The 19,152-nt window shown below is 45.7% G+C and overlaps 1 protein-coding gene across 3 annotated transcripts in view; it reads right to left on the bottom strand.

Annotated features, from left to right (window-relative positions):
* The window catches only part of CRLF3 (cytokine receptor like factor 3), a 55,571-nt gene that overhangs the window by 5,915 nt on the left and 30,504 nt on the right, over window positions 1-19,152 (bottom strand). For all 3 annotated transcript variants that reach the window (XM_033184274.1, XM_033184272.1, XM_033184275.1), the window contains exons 4-6: window positions 18,921-19,098; window positions 14,519-14,741; window positions 12,792-12,924 (exon numbers count right to left, since the gene is read on the bottom strand). In XM_033184274.1, the coding sequence (XP_033040165.1) occupies window positions 12,792-12,924; window positions 14,519-14,741; window positions 18,921-19,098 (534 nt within the window). The remainder of the gene's footprint in view (window positions 1-12,791; window positions 12,925-14,518; window positions 14,742-18,920; window positions 19,099-19,152) is intronic.

The raw sequence follows: 19,152 nt of genomic DNA, 5'->3' as shown, positions 1-19,152 counted from the left end.
CCCGGCCCAAGCTTGAAGAACTTTCTATGTGGCAAGTTTAAGCTTTTCCTTTTGTGTTTTCATTTCAGATGTCGATAATTCGTGTGCTCTTGAAATAGGAAATGTACAGATCCCTATTGCCGACATACCATTCTCTCCATCCAGAAAGCCAACTTTGCAAGGAGAAAAAAAAAAAAAAAATAGTGTGAAACAGAATGTGGCTTTTCCAAAGACAGATGTGATTATTTATAGTCAATGTGGCCTCAAAATGTCATTGATCGTGAAATGGCAAACATGCAGTATCAAAATAAATATTTGGGTAGGTTTCTGAAGTTATTTCACATCTGAGCAGTCTAAAGAAGTATGGGAGGAGGAGCCAGGCATGGTGGCTCACGCCTGTAATCCCAGCACTTTGGGAAGCTGAGGCACGCGGATCACAAGGTCAGGAGATCGAGACCATCTTGGCCAACATGGTGAAACCCCGTCTCTACTAAAAATACAAAAAATAAGCTGGGTGTGGTGGCGGGCACCTGTAGTCCCAGCTACTTGGGAGGTTGAGGCAGAAGAATGGCGTGAATCCGGGAGGCAGAGACTGCAGTGAGCTGAGATCACGCCACTGCACTCCAGCCTGGGTGACAGAGCGAGACTCCGTCTCAAAAAAAAAAAGTTTTATGGGGAGGAGGAAGATGTCAAGAGGAAGTCTCAGCCCTCGTTCTCCCACAGAAACACCAGTTTAACATATACAAACCCAAATACTTTCATGAGAATTCCAAAATCTAGTTAAAAAGTTGCAGTACCCGGCTGGGCATGGTAGCTCACGTCTGTAATCCCAGCACTTTAGGAGGCTGAGGTGGGCGGATCATTTGAAGTCAGGAGTTCAAAATCAGCCTGGCCAATATGGTGAAACCCCGTCTCTACTGAAAATAAAAAAATCAGTCGAGCGTGGTGGTGGGCGCCTGTATTCCTAGCTACTCAGGAGGCTGAGGCAGGAGATTCGCTTGAACCCAGGAGGCGGAGGTTGCAGTGTGCCAGGATCACGCCACTGTACTCCAGCCTGGGCAACAGAGCGAGACTCTGTCTCAAGAAAAAAAAGAAAAAAAAAAAAGGTTGCAGTACCCCAGACGAGCACAAAGCCAAGCAGAGCAAACTGACACAGGTAAGAATAATTTTGATTTTCCCCATTAACCCCTCCCCCAAGCCAGCACAACTCAGGGCCGGGCCAGAACACCTGAGCTTATGACTTCTCCCTCAGGAGGGAGGGAGAATAGCAGAGCATGGTGACTGGTGTTCCGGCTCTCCAGAGGGCTGGCTGAGACTCGTTTCTGTCTTGCCTCTCTCGGAGCACTGATGGAGCTGGCAAATTTTGGATCCCTGAAGGTTGCTGAGAATAAGGAAAAGAGGTGGGCTACAGCTTGCTGCAGCCAGCATGACTCCATGAGGTCAACCAGATCTGGAGAAGGGGCACAACTTGAAGTTTCAATATCAGGAGAGCGAGACAGTGGAATGTGCATCAGGCTCTCTAGCTTTTCAGAAGACTGCCTGAGGGACTGGTAGCTTTCTCACAAGACTTGAACTGAGAGGGAGCCAGCTACTTTGGATACCTGGTGGCCACTGAAGATGAGAGTGGGGTGGCTTGCTGCTATAGAACCAAAGAACTTGTAGTGCCACAGACAGACACCAGAAGGAGCAAGAAATTACAAACTTCTGAAAAAGAAACCACCTAGCCTCTTGAATATAGAAAATACAGGCAGAGGCCCAGAGAAATCATACCTGCCAAAAAAGTTTCAGAGGCCCCCAGAACATCCAGTTGGGCTGACTGGTGAAGGTGAGTGATCATACAGAGACTTTCCCAGCACAATGCTAGTCCATAAACACTGGGAGAGATAGCTATTCTTTTTAAATTTTTTGAATTTTTATAGAGATGGGGTCTCACTATGCTGCCCAGGTTGGTTTCAAACTCCTGGGCTCAAGCAATCCACCCACTTCAGCCTCCTGAAGTGCTGAGATTGTGGCTCCCAAAGTGCTAGAATTACACGTGTAAGTCACCATGCCCAACCTGATACTATTCTTTCAAATGTGCAGGCCAGGCCAGGTGGCTCATGCCTGTAATCCCAGCCTGTTTTATGAAAATTATTAATAAAGAAGTATAGAAGGGTCTATATTTTTAATATTCTGGACAATTATTTTGAGAAGAAATCTGGACAAAAATGACCTCAAAGAAGTCTAGAATTTTGCTAGGCACAGTGGTGCATGCCTGTAGTTCCAGCTACTCAGGAGGCTGAAGTGGATCACTCGAGGCTAAGGGTTTAAAGTCAGCCTGGACAACACAGCGAGACCACGTCTCTTTAAAAAAAAAGGATTTGATGCGATGTTGCAGAATATAGCTATTATCAGTAAGTGGAGAATTTTATAAACCTCTTACAAGCACCATTCAATTTCCTCTTTCTTTGAGTTTGACTACTTTAGATACTTCATGTAAGTGGAATCATGCCGTATTTGTCCTTCTGTGACTGGCTTATTTCACTTAGCATTATGTCCTCAAAGCTTATCCATGTTGTAGCATATGACAATCAACAAATGAATGGGAAACAATCCAAAAGAAAAACAGGCCAAGTATATAGTCAGGCAATTCACAGACATGCAAACCAGTATGACCAAGAAATTCATGAAAAGATTTATGACCTCACTGAAAACTAGGGAAAATAACAAATACAATGAGATACTATTTCCCACCTACCCAGATAAAATTTCAAGAAGGACCACCCTTACATACTTCAGTAAATGGCAATTCTATCCATCTAGTTACTTAGTCCAAAAACCCTGAGGTCATACTTGACTCTTTTCTTTCTCACATCCTACAAACAATCTGTCAGTAAATCCTGTCAGCTCTTCCTTCCAAATATATCCAGATTCTGACTGGAAGCAGTGGCTCATACCTGTAATTCCAACACTCTGGAAGGCTGAGGTAGGCAGCTCAGGAGTTCAAGATCAGCCTGAACAACATGGTGAAACCCTGTCTCTACTAAAAATATAAAACTTAGCCAAGCATGGTGGCATACCCCTGTAATCCCAGTTTCTAGGGAGGGTGAGGCAGGAGAATCACTTGAACCCAGGACCCAGAGGTTGCAGTGAGCTGAGATCGTGCCATTGCACTCCAGCCTGGGTGACAGAGTGAGACTCTCTCTTTTTTTTTTTTGAGACGGAGTCTTGCTCTGTCGCCCGGGCTGGAGTGCAGTGGCCGGATCTCAGCTCACTGCAAGCTCCGCCTCCCGGGTTCACGCCATTCTCCTGCCTCAGCCTCCGGAGTAGCTGGGACTACAGGCGCCCGCCATCTCGTCTGGCTAGTTTTTTGTATTTTTAGTAGAGACGGGGTTTCACCGTGTTAGCCAGGATGGTCTCGATCTCCTGACCTCGTGATCCGCCCGTCTCGGCCTCCCAAAGTGCTGGGATTACAGGCTTGAGCCGCCGCGCCCGGCCAACTCTCTCAAACAAACAAAAAACATATCCAAATTCCGACCACTTACCATTACTTCCACTGCTCCATTCTGGTCCGAGCCACCATTGGTCTCACCAAGATTATTACATAGCTTCCTAACTAGTCTCCCCACCTGTATCTGTACCTCTTTACAGGCTATTTTTTACACAGCAACTAAAATGACTTGCAAAATGTCAGATAATGTCATTCATTTGCTCAGTATCCTCCAATGGCCTCTCATCTCACTCAGAGTCAAAACAGAGTCCAAACAGTCCAGATGGTTAAGATTTGAATCTCAGCATCACTATTCATGATCTGTGTAACCTCAGACAAGTTGTTTATTTTTATTTATTTATGTTTTATTTGAGACAGAGTCTCACTCTGTCTCTCAGGCTGGAGTGCAGTGGTGCGATCTCAGTTAACTGCGACCTCTGCCTCCTGGGTTCAAGCGATTCTCTTGCCTCAGCCTCCCAAGTAGCTGGGATTACACAGGCGCACGCTACCATGCCTGGCTAATTTTTGTATTTTTAGTAGAGATGAGGTTTCACCATACTGGCCAGGCTGGTCTCAAACTCCAGACCTCATGATCCACCTGCCTTGGCCTCCCAGTGCTGGGATTATAGGTGTGTGCCACCACACCCAGCCTAGTTGCTCAATTTTTTAAATTTTTCTTTTTTTTTTTTTCCCAATACAGATAAGGTCTCACTGTGTAGCCCAGGCTGGTCTCAAACACCCCCAGCTCAAGTGATCCTCCTACTTTGGCCTCCCAAAGTGCTGGGATTACAGGCAGCCTCCACACCTAGTTATTAATTTTTAATTTTTTGTAGAGACAGTGTCTCACTAGTGGGATGCCCATTTCCCCTACCATGCTGGGAAGCCCTCCAGGGCAAGACATGTCTTAACTACCTTCAAGTCCCTGATCTCCAGCCAAGAGTGGGCCCAGAGGAAGCCCCACCCAGAGGGGATGGGCCCGCCCATTATGTGAGGAGCCCGGAGCAAGGTAGTGGCGCAGACACGGAGACCAGGCTGGTCTCAAACTCCTGGGGTCAAGCAATCCTTCCATCTTGGCCTCCCAAACCACTAGGATTACAGCCATGAGCCACGCAGCATGGTCTGGTTGCTTAATCCTTTTATGTCTGTCTCCACATCTAAAAAACATGTCTGACTCATGAGACTGTAATAAGGATTTACAAGCATTAACTTAGTTAAGTACTTGGAACTGACACGTAGTAGGGCTCAAAAAATCAATCTGGCTGATATTATTTTGCATAGTTTAACTTTATGAATGCATGAGAAGTCACATACATAGGATGACCCCTGGAACTATGAAAACTGATTTAGTTTTACTTGGTGAGGCTATTGAGCCTTTTGTCAGGGAAAAATAATGATCTGTCATGGCACCTTAGCTGGGCAAAATGAAAAAAAAAATTTCTGTATGTGGTATCAAATGTCCCCCTTATAAGTGGGCATAGGCGACCTCTAAAAGAGGTATTTCCTTCAGGAATTAAACAAGAAATATACACAGCCTGTCCAAAACAACATCCTACTTTTCTTTCTTTTTTTTTTGAGACGGAGTCTTGCTCCGTCGCTCAGGTTGGAGTGCAGTGGTGTGATCTCAGCTCACTGCAACCTCTGCCTCCCGGGTCCAAGCGATTCTCCTGCCTCAGCCTCCTGAGTAGCTGGTACTACAGGTGCGTGCCACCATGCCCAGTTAATTGTTTCTGTTTTTTAGTAGAGACGGGGTTTCACCGTGTTAGCCAGGATGGTCTCGATCTCCTGACCTCGTGATCCGCCCGCCTCAGCCTCCCAAAGTGCTGGGATTACAGGCGTGAGCCACTGCACCAGGCAACATCCTACTTTTCCAGGTTTCTCTTCAACTATACTCCCTGTCTCTATTAATCCCATCCAGACTCAGTTCTTGGTGTTCTCTCCATTTTTTTTTTTTTTGAGACAGAGTCTCGCTCTGTCGCCAGGCTGGAGTACAGTGGTGCGATCTCGGCTAACTGCAATCTCCGCCTTGTGGGTTCATGCCTTTTTCCTGCCTCAGCCTCCCAAATAGCTGGGATTACAGGTGCACACCACCATACCCAGCTAATTTTTGTATTTTTAGTAGAGGCGGGGTTTCACCATGTTGGCTAGGATGGTCTCGATCTCCTGACCTCGTGATCTGCCTGCCTTGGCCTCCCAAAGTGCTGGGATTACAGGCATGAGCCACTGCGCCCAGCCATGCATTTTCTCTACCTCCATAACTTTGGTTCCTGCTTTTCTGGCCCCAGCAACTGTACTTTCCAGCTCTACTTGAGATAAAGACTTCACCAACTGTTGATCTAGAAGTAAACTTTCCTTCTTCTATATTCCACCGCAGTCTGCATCTTTCTTACATTCACTTACAAACTGCTTATTTGCTATTGAGCCAAAGGTTCTGCTGTTTTTTTTCTCTTAAACTTTGCATTCCCTACAATAGCAGGTACTAGCAGGTACTATAAATACCGCCTGAGTGGAATAAGTGTGTACAAAACAATCAGCTTCATGCAAAGAGAAAAGATTGGAGTTAATCAGGAGAACTGTCCTTACATTTTAGAAAAGTAGTTTTGGGCTGGGTTCAGTGGCTCACGCCTGTAATCCCAGCACTTTGGGAGGCAGAGGTAGGTGGATCATGAGGTCAGGAGATCGAGACCAGCCTGGCCAACATGGTGAAACCCCATCTCTACTAAAATTACAAAAAATTAGCCAGGCGTGGTAGCAGGCGCCTGTAATCCCAAGGAGGCTGAGGCAGGAGAATCGCTTGAACCTGGGAGGCAGAGGTTGCAGTGAGTCCAGATCGTGGCATTGCACTCCAGCCTGGGAAAGCAAGACTTCATCTCCAAAAAAAAAGTAGTTTTGACTGGGTGCAGTGGCTCATACCTGTAATCCTAGCACTTTGGGAGGCCAATGCAGACAGATCACCTGAAGTCAGAGGTTTGAAACCAGCCTGGCCAACATGGTGAAACCCCATCTCTACTAAAAATACAAAAATTAGCCGGGCATGGTGGCAGGCCCCTGTAATCCCAGCTACTCAGGAAGCTGAGGCAGAAGAACCACGTAAACCTGAGAGGTGGAGGCTGCAATGAGCCGAGATCGTGCCATTGCATTCCAGCCTGGGCAACAGAAAGAGACCCTGTCTCAAAAAAAAAAAAAAAAAAAAAAGGATATGATATAAGTAATACTAAATCAGTTTCCAGTCCCAGGTTTTAAAAAAACTGGCGCCGGGCGCGGTGGCTCAAGCCTGTAATCCCAGCACTTTGGGAGGCCGAGCTGGGCGGATCACGAGGTCAGGAGATCCAGGCCATCCTGGCTAACATGGTGAAACCCCGTCTCTACTAAAAAAAAAAATACAAAAAACTAGCTGGGTGTGGTGGCAGGCGTCTGTAGTCCCAGCTACACGGGAGGCTGAGGCAGGAGAATGGCGTAAACCTGGGAGGTGGAGCTTGCAGTGAGCTGAGATCCGGCCACTGCACTCCAGCCCGGGCCACAGAGCAAGACTCCATCTCAAAAAAAAAATAAATAAATAAATAAATAAAAATTAAAAAAAATGAAAAAAACTGGCATCTTTTTTTTTTTTTTTTTTTTTTTGAGACGGAGTCTTGCTCTGCCGCCCAGGCTGGAGTGCAGTGGCCGGGTCTCAGCTCACTGCAAGCTCCGCCTCCTGGGTTTACGCCATTCTCCTGCCTCAGCCTCCCAAGCAGCTGGGACTACAGGCGCCCGCCATGTCGCCGGCTAGTTTTTTTTGTATTTTTTAGTAGAGACGGGGTTTCACCATGTTAGCCAGGATGGTCTCGATCTCCTGACCTCGTGATCCGCCCGTCTCGGCCTCCCAAAGTGCTGGGATTACAGGCTTGAGCCACCGCGCCCGGCCAAAACTGGCATCTTATACTTCCTATCTCTTAACATGCTCATTCTTGGAGTCCAGTCACCATGATGTAAGAAAGCCCAAACAGCCCATGGAGAGGCCCACATGGAGAGGAACAAAGAATCAGAACCAATCTGCCAGCCATGTGAGTGAGCCATCTTTGAAGCAGACTAGAAGACTAGTCATCCCTAGTTGAACTACTCCACCTAATACCACATGAAATAGAAATGAGCTGTCTTCACCAAGTTCTGCCCAAACTGCAGTTTCCTGAGCAAAATAAATGCCTATAGTTCTTCTAAGCCACTAAGTTATGAAGTACTTACACAACAATAGGTAACTGGAACATCAACTTTTTAATGTCCTTTGAAGGAAAAAGTTAATGAAGAATAGCCTTATTATTCCTTTGATTGCCCACCTAATGTTAGCAATGAGAGGTAGGTAACACAGTGGTTAAGAGCACAGACTGGGCCGGGCGCGGTGGCTCAAGCCTGTAATCCCAGCACTTTGGGAGGCCGAGATGGGCGGATCACGAGGTCAGGAGATCGAGACCATCCTGGCTAACACGGTGAAACCCCATCTCTACTAAAAATACAAAAATGAGCCGGGCGAGGTGGCGGGCGCCTGTAGTCCCAGCTACTCAGGAGGCTGAGGCAGAAGAATGGCGTAAACCCGGGAGGCGGAGCTTGCAGTGAGCTGAGATCTGGCCACTGCACTCCAGTCCGGGCGACAGAGCAAGACTCCGCCTCAAAAAAAAAAAAAAAAAAAAAAGAGCACAGACTGGAGTTAGACTGCCAGGATTTGAATCCTGACAAGCCACTTAGTCTCTCTGCTTTTGTTTTTTCTCTGTAAAAGAAAGATAGTAACAGCCTACCTCCTAGACTATTAGGATTAAAGAAGGCTGTTAGCACCTAAAGCACCTTCCCTCTTTCTTTAGAGACAGGGTGTCACTGTCATCCAGGCTGGAGTGCAGTGGCACAATCTTGGCTCACTGCAGCTTCTGCCTCCTGGGCTCAAGTGATCCTTCCACCTCAGCCTGCCAAGTAGCTGGGACTACAGGCACATGCCACTTGTAACAGCAGGCTTTCTCTCTCTCTCTTTTTTTTTTGAGATGAAGTCTTGCTCTGTCGCCCAGGCTGAGGTGCAGTGGCGTGATTTCTGCTCACTGCAACCTCCACCTCTCAGGTTCAGTCAATTCTGCCTCAGTCTCCCGAATAGCTGAGATTACAGGTGCACACCACCAAATCCAGCTAATTTTTGTAGCTTTTTCTCTTTTTTAGAGAAAAGCAGTGGTAAAGAAAAAGTAAAAACATGGTTAAAAAATAAGATCGGCGGGGCGCAGTGCCTCATACCTGTAATTCCAGTACTTTGGGAGGCCGAGGTGGGCAGATTACTTGAGGTCAGGAGTTCGACACCAGTCTGGCCAATGTGGTGAAACCCCATCTCTACTAACAACAACAAAAAAATTAGCTGGGCATGGTGGCACACGCCTGTAATCCCAGCTACTTGGGAGGCTAAGGCAGGAGAATCGCTTGAACCCGAGAGGTGGAAGTCCCAGAGAGCCGAGATTGTGCCACTGCATTCCAGCCTGGGCAACAGAACGAGACTCTGTCTCAAAAAAAGAAAGGGAGGAAGGGAGGAAGGGAGGAAGGGAGGAAGGAAGGAAGGAAAAGGAAGGAAGGAAGGAAGGAAGGAAATAAATCTTAAAAAAAAAAAATCAGAAAATCTTAGAAGGAAAGAACAGGAATGTTTACATAGGAAGTCAGGGAGATCTGGAAGGAGGGGGTTGCTAGCAGACCTGGGCATCTAATGAGAGTGGGTCTAGAGACTGTTATAGTCTAGCCAGTATCACAGGTTTCTCTGGCTTCAGCAGCTCTAAGCCTTCCAGAAACTTCAGCAGGGACCGACTGGGATAAATAACAAAGTAGTGCCTTCAAGAGTATAAGCTCCCTTCTAATTACTAGGCCCTTAAGCACCCTCAGAAAACTAAATACTATTTCTCTTGATTCAAGTAGACCCACTTGCTCCTCCCTTATGCATGGACTCCCCTCGCATTCACATCTCTGGCTTCATTGCTGATGCCTGAAATTCCTTTAAACAAGGGGAGAAAACATTTCATTCCACAGTCAAAAGAAAAAAATGACAAAAATGCAAAAGGCTGGCTACGATCATATTGAGTTTAACTGAATTTCAGTTAATCACCCTGCCAAGTGGGGCCTGGTGATGCATCTTTAGGAGAGGCCAGACAGACTAACAGTTTATTGAGACCTACTATGCCTTTCACATCATGGTCAGCAGAGGTGAATTTAAATCAATTTGTATAAGTTCCAATGTCTTAATAAATATTTACTGAATGACCTAAGAAATAAACCTAACTATGCAATCTATCAGACATTACCATGTGTTCAAGGAGGAAGAATTTAAGAAGCAGGAGAGCATCAGATCAAGGGGTAAAAGGTCATCAGAGGTTAAAAATTAAAGAGCTAAGGACACAGTAATAGAGAAACTGTAGACTTCAACACCAACTATAATCATATTAACTCTCCCATGAAAAAGATGAAAAAGAAGCAATACAGACCAGTCTGGAGTTGAACTGCCTGGATTTAAACCCTAGTTTTGGCATTTACTAGCTGTGTGACACTGGGTAAATAACTTCTCTGTGCCTCAGTTTCCTCATCCCTAAAATAAATACGTCTATCTCACTGGGTTACTATGAAAATCAAATGAGTTAATTCAAGTAAAATACTTAAGACAGTACATGACACACAGTAAATATTGTTTAAATATTAACTGCAATTATTATTATTATTATTATTTTTCGAGACAGAGTCTCGCTCTGTCGCCCAGGCTGGAGTGCAGTGGCGCGATCTCGGCTCACTGCAAGCTCTGCCTCCCAGGTTCACGCCATTCTCCTGCCTCAGCCTCCCAAGTAGCTGGGACTACAGGCGCCCACCACCATGCCCCCCTAATTTATTTTTGTATTTTTAGTAGAGAATGGGTTTCACCGTGTTAACCAGGATGGTCTCGATCTCCTGACCTCATGATCTGCCCGCCTCAGCCTCCCAAAGTGCTGGGATTACAGGCGTGAGCCACTGTGCCCGGCCATTAACTGCAATTATTATCATCATCATCATTATTGCAGTCTGAGATATCTGGCCTGAATTTATCAAAGTAGGAAGCTCTGTCATTGCACAGAAATACCTTGTTCTCAGGAGAGTCACTAACAGAAGTGCTTCTATAAACAAGGGACATAAGCAGAGAAGGGGTACAGAAAACTCATGATTACCTGGGAATAATTAAATATATTTTAGGTATTGGTCTTTTTTTTTTTTTCTCTCTCTGTTGGTATTTTTCTGGTTACTGAGTCATTCTTTCTTCATTAAGGGGTGAGAAGAGGTGTCAAAAAATAGACAAAACATGAACTAGTATATTCTGACAACTGCTGACAATTCAAATTACTTAGCTGGAGAGGAATACAGCAACATTGGCTTAGATAAAATATTCAGATATTCTCCATGCCTTAAATAATAAGGCCCTGAGAACAAGAGGAACTTGGGTCAAGCATTCACAATAAAATCCCATCTCAAGACTTAAAACTTAGAGGAGAGCTTGTTACACTAAGGTGAGTATGGTGAAAATCAGGCAAACTTTACTTCTCTAAGTCAAAACTGGTCTATGGTTTCTACGAAGAGCTATTTAGAAATGTAACTATAAAGAATACATTTCAGATAACATGAAAACAAGAAAAAAGAAACTTTTCCATTACAGAAAGAAATGGGCAGAGAAACAACATTAATCAGTGGTAGGGGAGGCTTGCTTTCAGTTTTACTTTACAGAGTAGCATATACATAATATGTTTACAGCATTGTCTCTTACAAAGACTTGCTGTTAATGACTCACAAAGGACAAAATAAATTCTTGGCCGGTAAATTTTTGGCTTTTTTCTTTGAGAGGGAATCTCGCACTGTCACCCAGGCTGGAGAGCAGTGGCACAATCTCTGCTCACTGCAACCTCCACCTCCCGGCTTCAAGTGACTCTCTTGCCTCAGCCTCCCAAGTAGCTGGGCCTACAGGCGCCTGCCACCACACCCAGTTAATTTTTTGTATTTTTAGTAGAGACGGGGTTTCACTATGTTGGCCAGGATGGTCTCGATCTCCTGACCTTGTGATCTGCCCCCCTCGCCCTCCCAAAGTGCTGGGATTACAGGCATGAGCCACCGTGCCCGGCCCGTGCCTTTTTTTTTTTTTTTTTTTGAGATGGAGTCTCACTGTCACCCAGGCTGGAGTACAGTGGCGCGATCTCAGCTCACTGTAACCTCCGCCTCCTAGGTTCAAGCAATTCTCATGCCTCAGCTGCCTGAGTAGCCGGTATTATAGGTGTCTGCCAACACACGTGGCTAATTTTTTTTTTTTTTTTTGAGACGGAATCTCACCCTGTTGCCAGGCTGAAGTACAGTGGCTCACTGCAACTTTTGCCTCCCCAGTTCAAGTGAGTCTCCTGCCTCACCCTCCCTAGTTGCTGGGATTACAGGCGTGTGCTACCACACACAGCTAATTTTTGTATTTTTAGTAGAGATGGGGTTTCACCATGTTGGCCAGGATGGTCTTGAGCTCCTAAGCTTGTGATCCACCTGCCTCACCCTCCCAAAGTGCTGGGATTACAGGTGTGAGCCACTGCGCCTGGCCTAATATTTGTATTTTTAGTAAAGACGGGGTTTCACCATGTTGGTCAGGCTGGCCTCGAACTCCTGACCACAAGTGATCCGTCCGCCTTGGCTTCCCAAAGTGTTGGGATTACAAGCGTGAGTTACTGCGTCTGGCCTCTTAATTTTTAAGATTGACTTTTTAATTTTGTGTGTGTGTGTGTGTGTGTTTGAGACAGAGTTTCATTCTTGTTGCCCAGGCTGGAGTGCAATGGTATGATCTCAGCTCACTGCAACCTCAGCCTCCTGGGTTCAAGCGATTCACCTGCCTCAGCCTCCCGAGTAGCTGGGATTACAGGCATACGTGCCACCATGCCCGGCTAATTTTGTATTTTTCGTAGAGACGGGGTTTCTCCATGTTGATCAGGCTGGTCTCGAACTCTCAACCTCAGGTAATCCACCCGCCTCGGCCTCCCAAAATGCTAGGATTACAGGTGTGAGCCACTGTGCCCAGCCTAAGATTGACTTTTGAGAGATATTCTACTTACCTCTAGTTACCAAGAGGAAAAGAGATATAAACATATTAAATATCAAGCATTTTATATACATTTCCCAGTTACTCTACATAATAACCCTATGAATACAGATGAGAAAACTACAGCTGCAGGAAATAAAGAAGCCTTCCCACAGTAACACTGCCTATAAATGATGGAATAAATTCAGGATGTTTTGAATTCAAAGCTCATGTATGCTCTGTGCACTTCACTCTGCTTCCTGAGGCAGGTAAGATGTTTTAATATCTACTTGCCTGAATGTTAATGTCTGTCCACAGAAATAAGTCGGAGCTCTGGAGTAGAGAACACCCGATGATTCAGAATCGTTCCGGAGTGCTATATTTCTTCGACTGCTCAGACTGTACCCCTCAAAACCAGCTGTCCACTCTTTTTAAAAGCAAAGATATTGAAAACTGTTAGAATCTCTTGAGGGATATCTTCAATACAGACATGTTAAATAAAACGTGGAAATGGGAGACTACTCTTAGGGGCATGGTCAAGTTCAATAAAATAAAAGATTCCATTAACAGGGTATCATGATCAGTCCCACAAATTACAAAAAAGATTTTAGTATATTCCTGCATAATTTTGATACAATAAATCAAGTGTTATCTAATAAAATCATAGTTCAAGCATAATTGCTTGAACTTATTCCAACCTAATAAAAATCTAATTAATAAATGAGTCTACATCTTCTAAAAAAGAATGCAGGAGAGAGAGATCGATTTCAAATCATAAGACTTTTTTTTTTTTTTTTTTTTTTTTGAGACGGAGTCTTGCTCTGTCGACCAGGCTGGAGTGCAGTGGCCGGATCTCAGCTCACTGCAAGCTCCGCCTCCCGGGTTCACGCCATTCTCCTGTCTCAGCCTCCCGAGTAGCTGGGACTACAGGAGCCCGCCACCTCGCCCGGCTAGTTTTTTTTTGTATTTTTCAGTAGAGACGGGGTTTCACCGTGTTAGCCAGGATGGTCTCGATCTCCTGACCTCGTGATCCGCCCGTCTCGGCCTCCCAAAGTGCTGGGATTACAGGCTTGAGCCACCGCGCCCGACCCATAAGACTATTTTTTGAGTCTCGCTCTGTCGCCCAGGCTGGAGTGCAGTGGCGCGATCTCAGCTTACTGCAAGCTCCATCTCCTGAGTTCATTCTCCTACTTCAGCCTCTAGAGTAGCTGGGATTACAGGCGGCCGCCACCACGCCTGTCTAACTTTTTATATTTTTAGTAGAGACGGGGTTTCACCGTGTTAACCAGGATGGTCTCGATCTCCTGATCTTGTGATCCGCCTGCCTTGGCCTCCCAAAGTGCTGGGATTACAGGCATGAGCCACCACGCCTGGCCCTCAAATCAGACTTTTAAGAAAATATCTCTCTCCAGGTATTTCTTGAGGGTTTGGAAAATCAGCTGGGCACAGTGGCTCACGCCTATAATCCCAGGACTTTGGGAGGTCACGGCAAGAGGACTGCTTGAGCCCAGGAATTTGAGACCAGCCTGGGCAACATAGCAAGACCTGGTCTCTACAAAAAAAAAAAAAAATTAGCCAGGTGTGGTGGTGCATGCAGGTGATCCTGGCTACTTGGGAGGCTGAGGCAGAAGGATCCAGAGGTCAGGCTGCATGATTGCACCACCACACGCCAGCCTGGGCGACAGAGGTGAGACCTTGTCTCAAAAAACACTAACTAAATAAAAGTAAAATATAAAAAAAAGACGAATAAAAAGGAGTATCAGTGTCCTACACAATATTTTCAATCTTTGGTTTTCAGTGAGGCTAAAAATCTAGTCCAGCATTTTTTTTTTGGTCTCTGAAGAACTGATGAAAACAAAAATCACATGAGGTAATCTGAGTAAAATACAAGCTGCATGTTGTTCTTATCAATTCAGGATCTATGCTTAGAATAGCTGGTTGTCAGTGTGCTGCCCTTAGCACAGAATACAGGTATTCTAATATACAGTTAGGCTTCAGGAGAGAAAAGGTTAGCAGCATACCATGAGGCACCAATGTGGAATGACCTATTTGGGGGACACTCCAAGGACTCCACTCCTGTCGGCCATCTCCTCGGGCACAGACTCTGAACTGATAATCAACGTTGGGGTCTATGTGCAATACTATGAATTCAGTTTCAGAACCTACATATACATCCTCAAAATGATTTGAAGTACATTTACGAAACTGGAGCCTGTAATCTTGGGCTGTAAAGTCGTCATCCACCTAAGGAGAAAAGCTTTATGTTAGGTGAGAAACAGAAGATGACTTCTCTCAGCCATCACTGCTTAAAAACTTTGAATGGAGCCATTTTGGACCAAGCAGCCAGGCCCACATGCTGAATATGGGGTATTCTTGGGAAGGCCACAGAAAATATGCCATCATATCATTATCTCTCTTCTTTTTTTGGGGGGGCAGGGTCTCACTTTGTTACCCAGGCTGGAGTGCAGTGGCATGATCTCGGCTTATTGCAGCCTCCACACCCTGGGTTCAAGCCATCCTCCTCCTTCAAACCTCCTAAGTAGCTGGCTGGGGCTTCCGGCGCACACCACCATGTCCAGCTAATTTTTTGTATTTTTTGTAGAGATGGGTTTTCACCATATCTCAGATCTTTAATTCCTGAGCTTAAGCAATCTTCCCATCTCAGCCTCTCAAAGTGCTAGGATTACAGGCGTGAATCACTGTGCCTGAGCACCCTTCTTTTCTTTATTGAACCATGTGTTCTACATTTCCCAGTCTGATATAAAAAAGTCTGCCTCCTTTGAAGAAATGGCATGTTTTTTAATCAATGCCAAAGATAAAACATTCAAGATTCAATGATAAGTTTCCCACAACCATACATCATTCATAATAACCAAGATATAATTAACATACAGTATACAGAATCCCCATTAATTTTTAGGGGTCCTGCATATATTCTGTATGTTAATTAGCCACCAATAGAAAAATGGGTAAAAGACATAAATAAGTATTCTACAGAAGAAATATAAATAGCCAAAAATATATATTATAAATATTCAACCTAATTTGTAATATGGCAAATATAATCTAAAACCAAAACAAGGCCAGACATGGTGGCTCATGCCTATAATCCTAAGACTTTGGGAGGCCAAAGCGGATGGAGGACTTGAGCCCAGGAATTTGAGGCCAGCCTGGGCAACATGGCAAAACTCCATCTCTACAAAAAATCACAAAACTTAGCTGGGTATGGAAGCACATGCCTGAAGTCCCAGTTACTTGAGGACTGAGGCAGGAGGATCACTTGAGCCCAGGAGGTTGAGACTGGAGTGAGACATGATTGTACCACTGTACTCCAGCCTGGGTGACAGAGTAAGACCCTGTCTCAAAAACAAACAAATAGCCGGGCGCGGTGGCTCAAGCCTGTAATCCCAGCACTTTGGGAGGCCGAGACGGGCGGATCACGAGGTCAGGAGATCGAGACCATCCTGGCTAATATGGTGAAACCCCGTCTCTACTACAAAATACAAAAAACTAGCCGGGTGACGAGGTGGGCGCCTGTAGTCCCAGCTACTCGGGAGGCTGAGACAGGAGAATGGCGTGAACCCGGGAGGCAGAGCTTGCAGTGAGCTGAGAGCCGGCCACTGCACTCCAGCCCGGGCGGCAGAGCAAGACTCCGTCTCAAAAAAAAAAAAAAACAAAAAAACAAACAAATAAATAAATAAAACCACAACAAGGTACATTTAGGCAAAAATATAAAGTCTCACAATGCCAATTATTGGTCAAGATATGGAATAACAGAAACTCATATACTGCTTGCAAGGCTAAATTGATACAATCATCTTGTGGAAAGTTTGTTATTACCTATTAGTGTATGGATCCAATACTCTAAGATGACCTCATAATTTTACAGCTAGGTAAATATTAATATTTTGCAAACTTCACATATGTTCATAAGGAAACACAAGTAAAAATACTTATAGCAAAAAACTGGAAATAACTAGGTCCACTGATAGGAAAATTAATAAAAATGGAAAAAGAGTCCTGTTATGAAATAACAGCATGTTTACAAAAAAAAAAAAAAAAAATTCCTTTTAAGAAAATCTTGGCTAGGCACGGTGGCTCACACTTGTAATCCCAGCACTTTGGGAGGCCAAGGCAGGTGGATCACCTGAGGTCAGGAGTTTGAGACCAGTCTGACCAACATGGAGGAACCCCATCTCTACTAAAAATACAAACTTAATCAGGTGTGGTGGCGCATGCCTTAATCCCAGCTACTCGGGAGGCTGAGGCAGGAAGATCGCTTGAACCTGGGAGGTGGAGGTTGTGATGAGCCAAGAGCGTGCCATTGCACTCCAGCCTGAGCAACAAGAACAAAACTTCGTCTCAAAAGAAAAAAAAAAAAAAAAAAAAAATGTCAGCCAGGCACAGTGGCTCATGCCTATAATCCCAGCACTTTGGGAGGCCAAGGTGGGTGGATCACTTGAGATTTAAGGAGTTCGAGGCCAACATGGCAAAACCGTGTCTCGATTAAAAATACAAAAAATTAGGCCGGGCGTGGTGGCTCAAGCCTGTAATCCCAGCACTTTGGGAGGCCAAGGCGGGCGGATCACGAGGTCAGGAGATCGAGACCATCCTGGCTAACACGGTGAAACCCCATCTCTACTAAAAAACACAAAAAACTAGCCAGGCGAGGTGGTGGGCACCTGTAGTCCCAGTTACTGGGGAGGCTGAGGCAGGAGAATGGCATAAACCCGGGAGGCAGAGCTTGCAGTGAGCTGCGATCTGGCCACAGCATCCAGCCTGGGCGACAGAGTGAGACTCTGTCTCAAAAAAAAAAAAAAAAAAAAAAAAATACAAAAATTAGCTGGGTGTAGTGCCGGTAGTCCCAGCTACTGAACTTGGGTGGGTGGGGAGGGGGAATGGTGCGGAGGTTGCAGTGAGCCAAGGTTGCATCGCTGCACTCCAGCATGGGCAACAGAGCAAGGCTTCATTTCAATAAAAAAGGCCAGGCATGGTGGCTCACACCTACAATCCCAGCACTTTGGGTGGCCGAGGCAAGTGGGTCATCTGAGGTCAGGAGTTCAAGACCAGCCTGGCCAACATGGTGAAACCTCGTCTCTACAAAAAATACAAAAATTAGCCAGGTGTGGTGGCAGGTGCCTATAATCCCAGCTATTCAGGAGGCTGAAGCAGGAGAATGGCTTGAACCTGGGGGAAGTGGCAGGCAGGGGAGGGCATGGAGGTTGCAATAAGCCGAGATCACGCCACTTCATTCCAGCCTGGGCAAAAGAGCGAAACTCTGTCTCAAAAAAATAAATAAATAAAAATAAAACTGGAAGAACTACCTCTGTGTTCCCTGTGACTTCATTTTACTGTAAAGTAAAAGAGATTTGGCCGGGCGCGGTGGCTCAAGCCTGTAATCCCAGCACTTTGGGAGGCCAAGGCGGGCGGATCACGAGGTCAGGAGATCGAGACCATCCTGGCTAACACGGTGAACCCCCATCTCTACTAAAAAACACAAAAAACTAGCCAGGCGAGGTGGCGGGCACCTGTAGTCCCAGTTACTGGGGAGGCTGAGGCAGGAGAATGGCGTAAACCCGGGAGACGGAGCTTGCAGTGAGCTGAGATCCGGCCACTGCACTCCAGCCTGGGCGACAGAGCGAGACTCCGTCTCAAAAAAAAAAAAAAAAAAAAGAGATTTTTGTTTGGGAAGAAAAGAATGTATTTAAAAGTAGCCAATGGGCCGGGTGCAGTGGCTCAAGCCTGTAATCCCAGCACTTTGGGAGGCCGAGACAGGCGGATCACGAGGTCAGGAGATCGAGACCATCCTGGCTAACACGGTGAAACCCCGTCTCTACTAAAAATACAAAAAATTAGCCGGGCGAGGTGGCGGGCACCTGTAGTCCCAGTTACTGGGGAGGCTGAGGCAGGAGAATGGCGTGAACCCGGGAGGCGGAGCTTGCAGTGAGCTGAGATCTGGCCATAGCACTCCAGCCTGGGCGGCAGAGCGAGACTCCGTCTCAAAAAAAAAAAAAACAAAAAGTAGCCAATGAAAAAATCTGACAGGGCCGGGTGCAGTGGCTCAAGCCTGTAATCCCAGCACTTTGGGAGGCCGAGACGGGCGGATCATGAGGTCAGGAGATCGAGACCATCCTGGCTAACACGGTGAAACCCTGTCTCTACTAAAAAACACAAAAAACCAGCCGGGCGAGGTGGCGGGTGCCTGCAGTCCCAGCTACTCGGTAGGCTGAGGCAGGAGAGTGGCATAAACCCGGGAGGCGGAGCTTGTAGTGAGATGAGATCCGGCCACTGCACTCCAGCCTGGGCCACAGAGCGAGACGCCGTCTCAAAAAAAAAAAAAAAAAAAAAAAAAAAAAAACTGAAAGGCCCTCAAATCTCAAACCCATAATGTGGAAGTTATTTCTAGAATTCTGAATTACATACCTTACACCATCGTACAATGATGCCTCCAGGTTTCTCTATTAGTTCTTCTATCTGTACTGGTGGGCGAGATGCTACTGTTCCGTGCTTAAAAATGTGGTCTTTCACTATGTTAAGAATTGAGTCATCCAACTGAGCAGATAAACAAGGCACATCAACCAGTAAAGGTACTTCTGGTAAGCTGAGGAAACAAAGCTCATGTGTTATGAGACCTCTAACTGAGAGTTAAAAAATA

The sequence above is a fragment of the Trachypithecus francoisi genome, unplaced genomic scaffold (assembly GCF_009764315.1).
Source record: "Trachypithecus francoisi isolate TF-2019V2 unplaced genomic scaffold, Tfra_2.0 Lachesis_group20, whole genome shotgun sequence".
Lineage (NCBI taxonomy): Eukaryota > Metazoa > Chordata > Mammalia > Primates > Cercopithecidae > Trachypithecus > Trachypithecus francoisi.
Note: the sequence above shows the minus strand (reverse complement) of the source record. Positions and strands in the feature narration are given on the sequence as shown.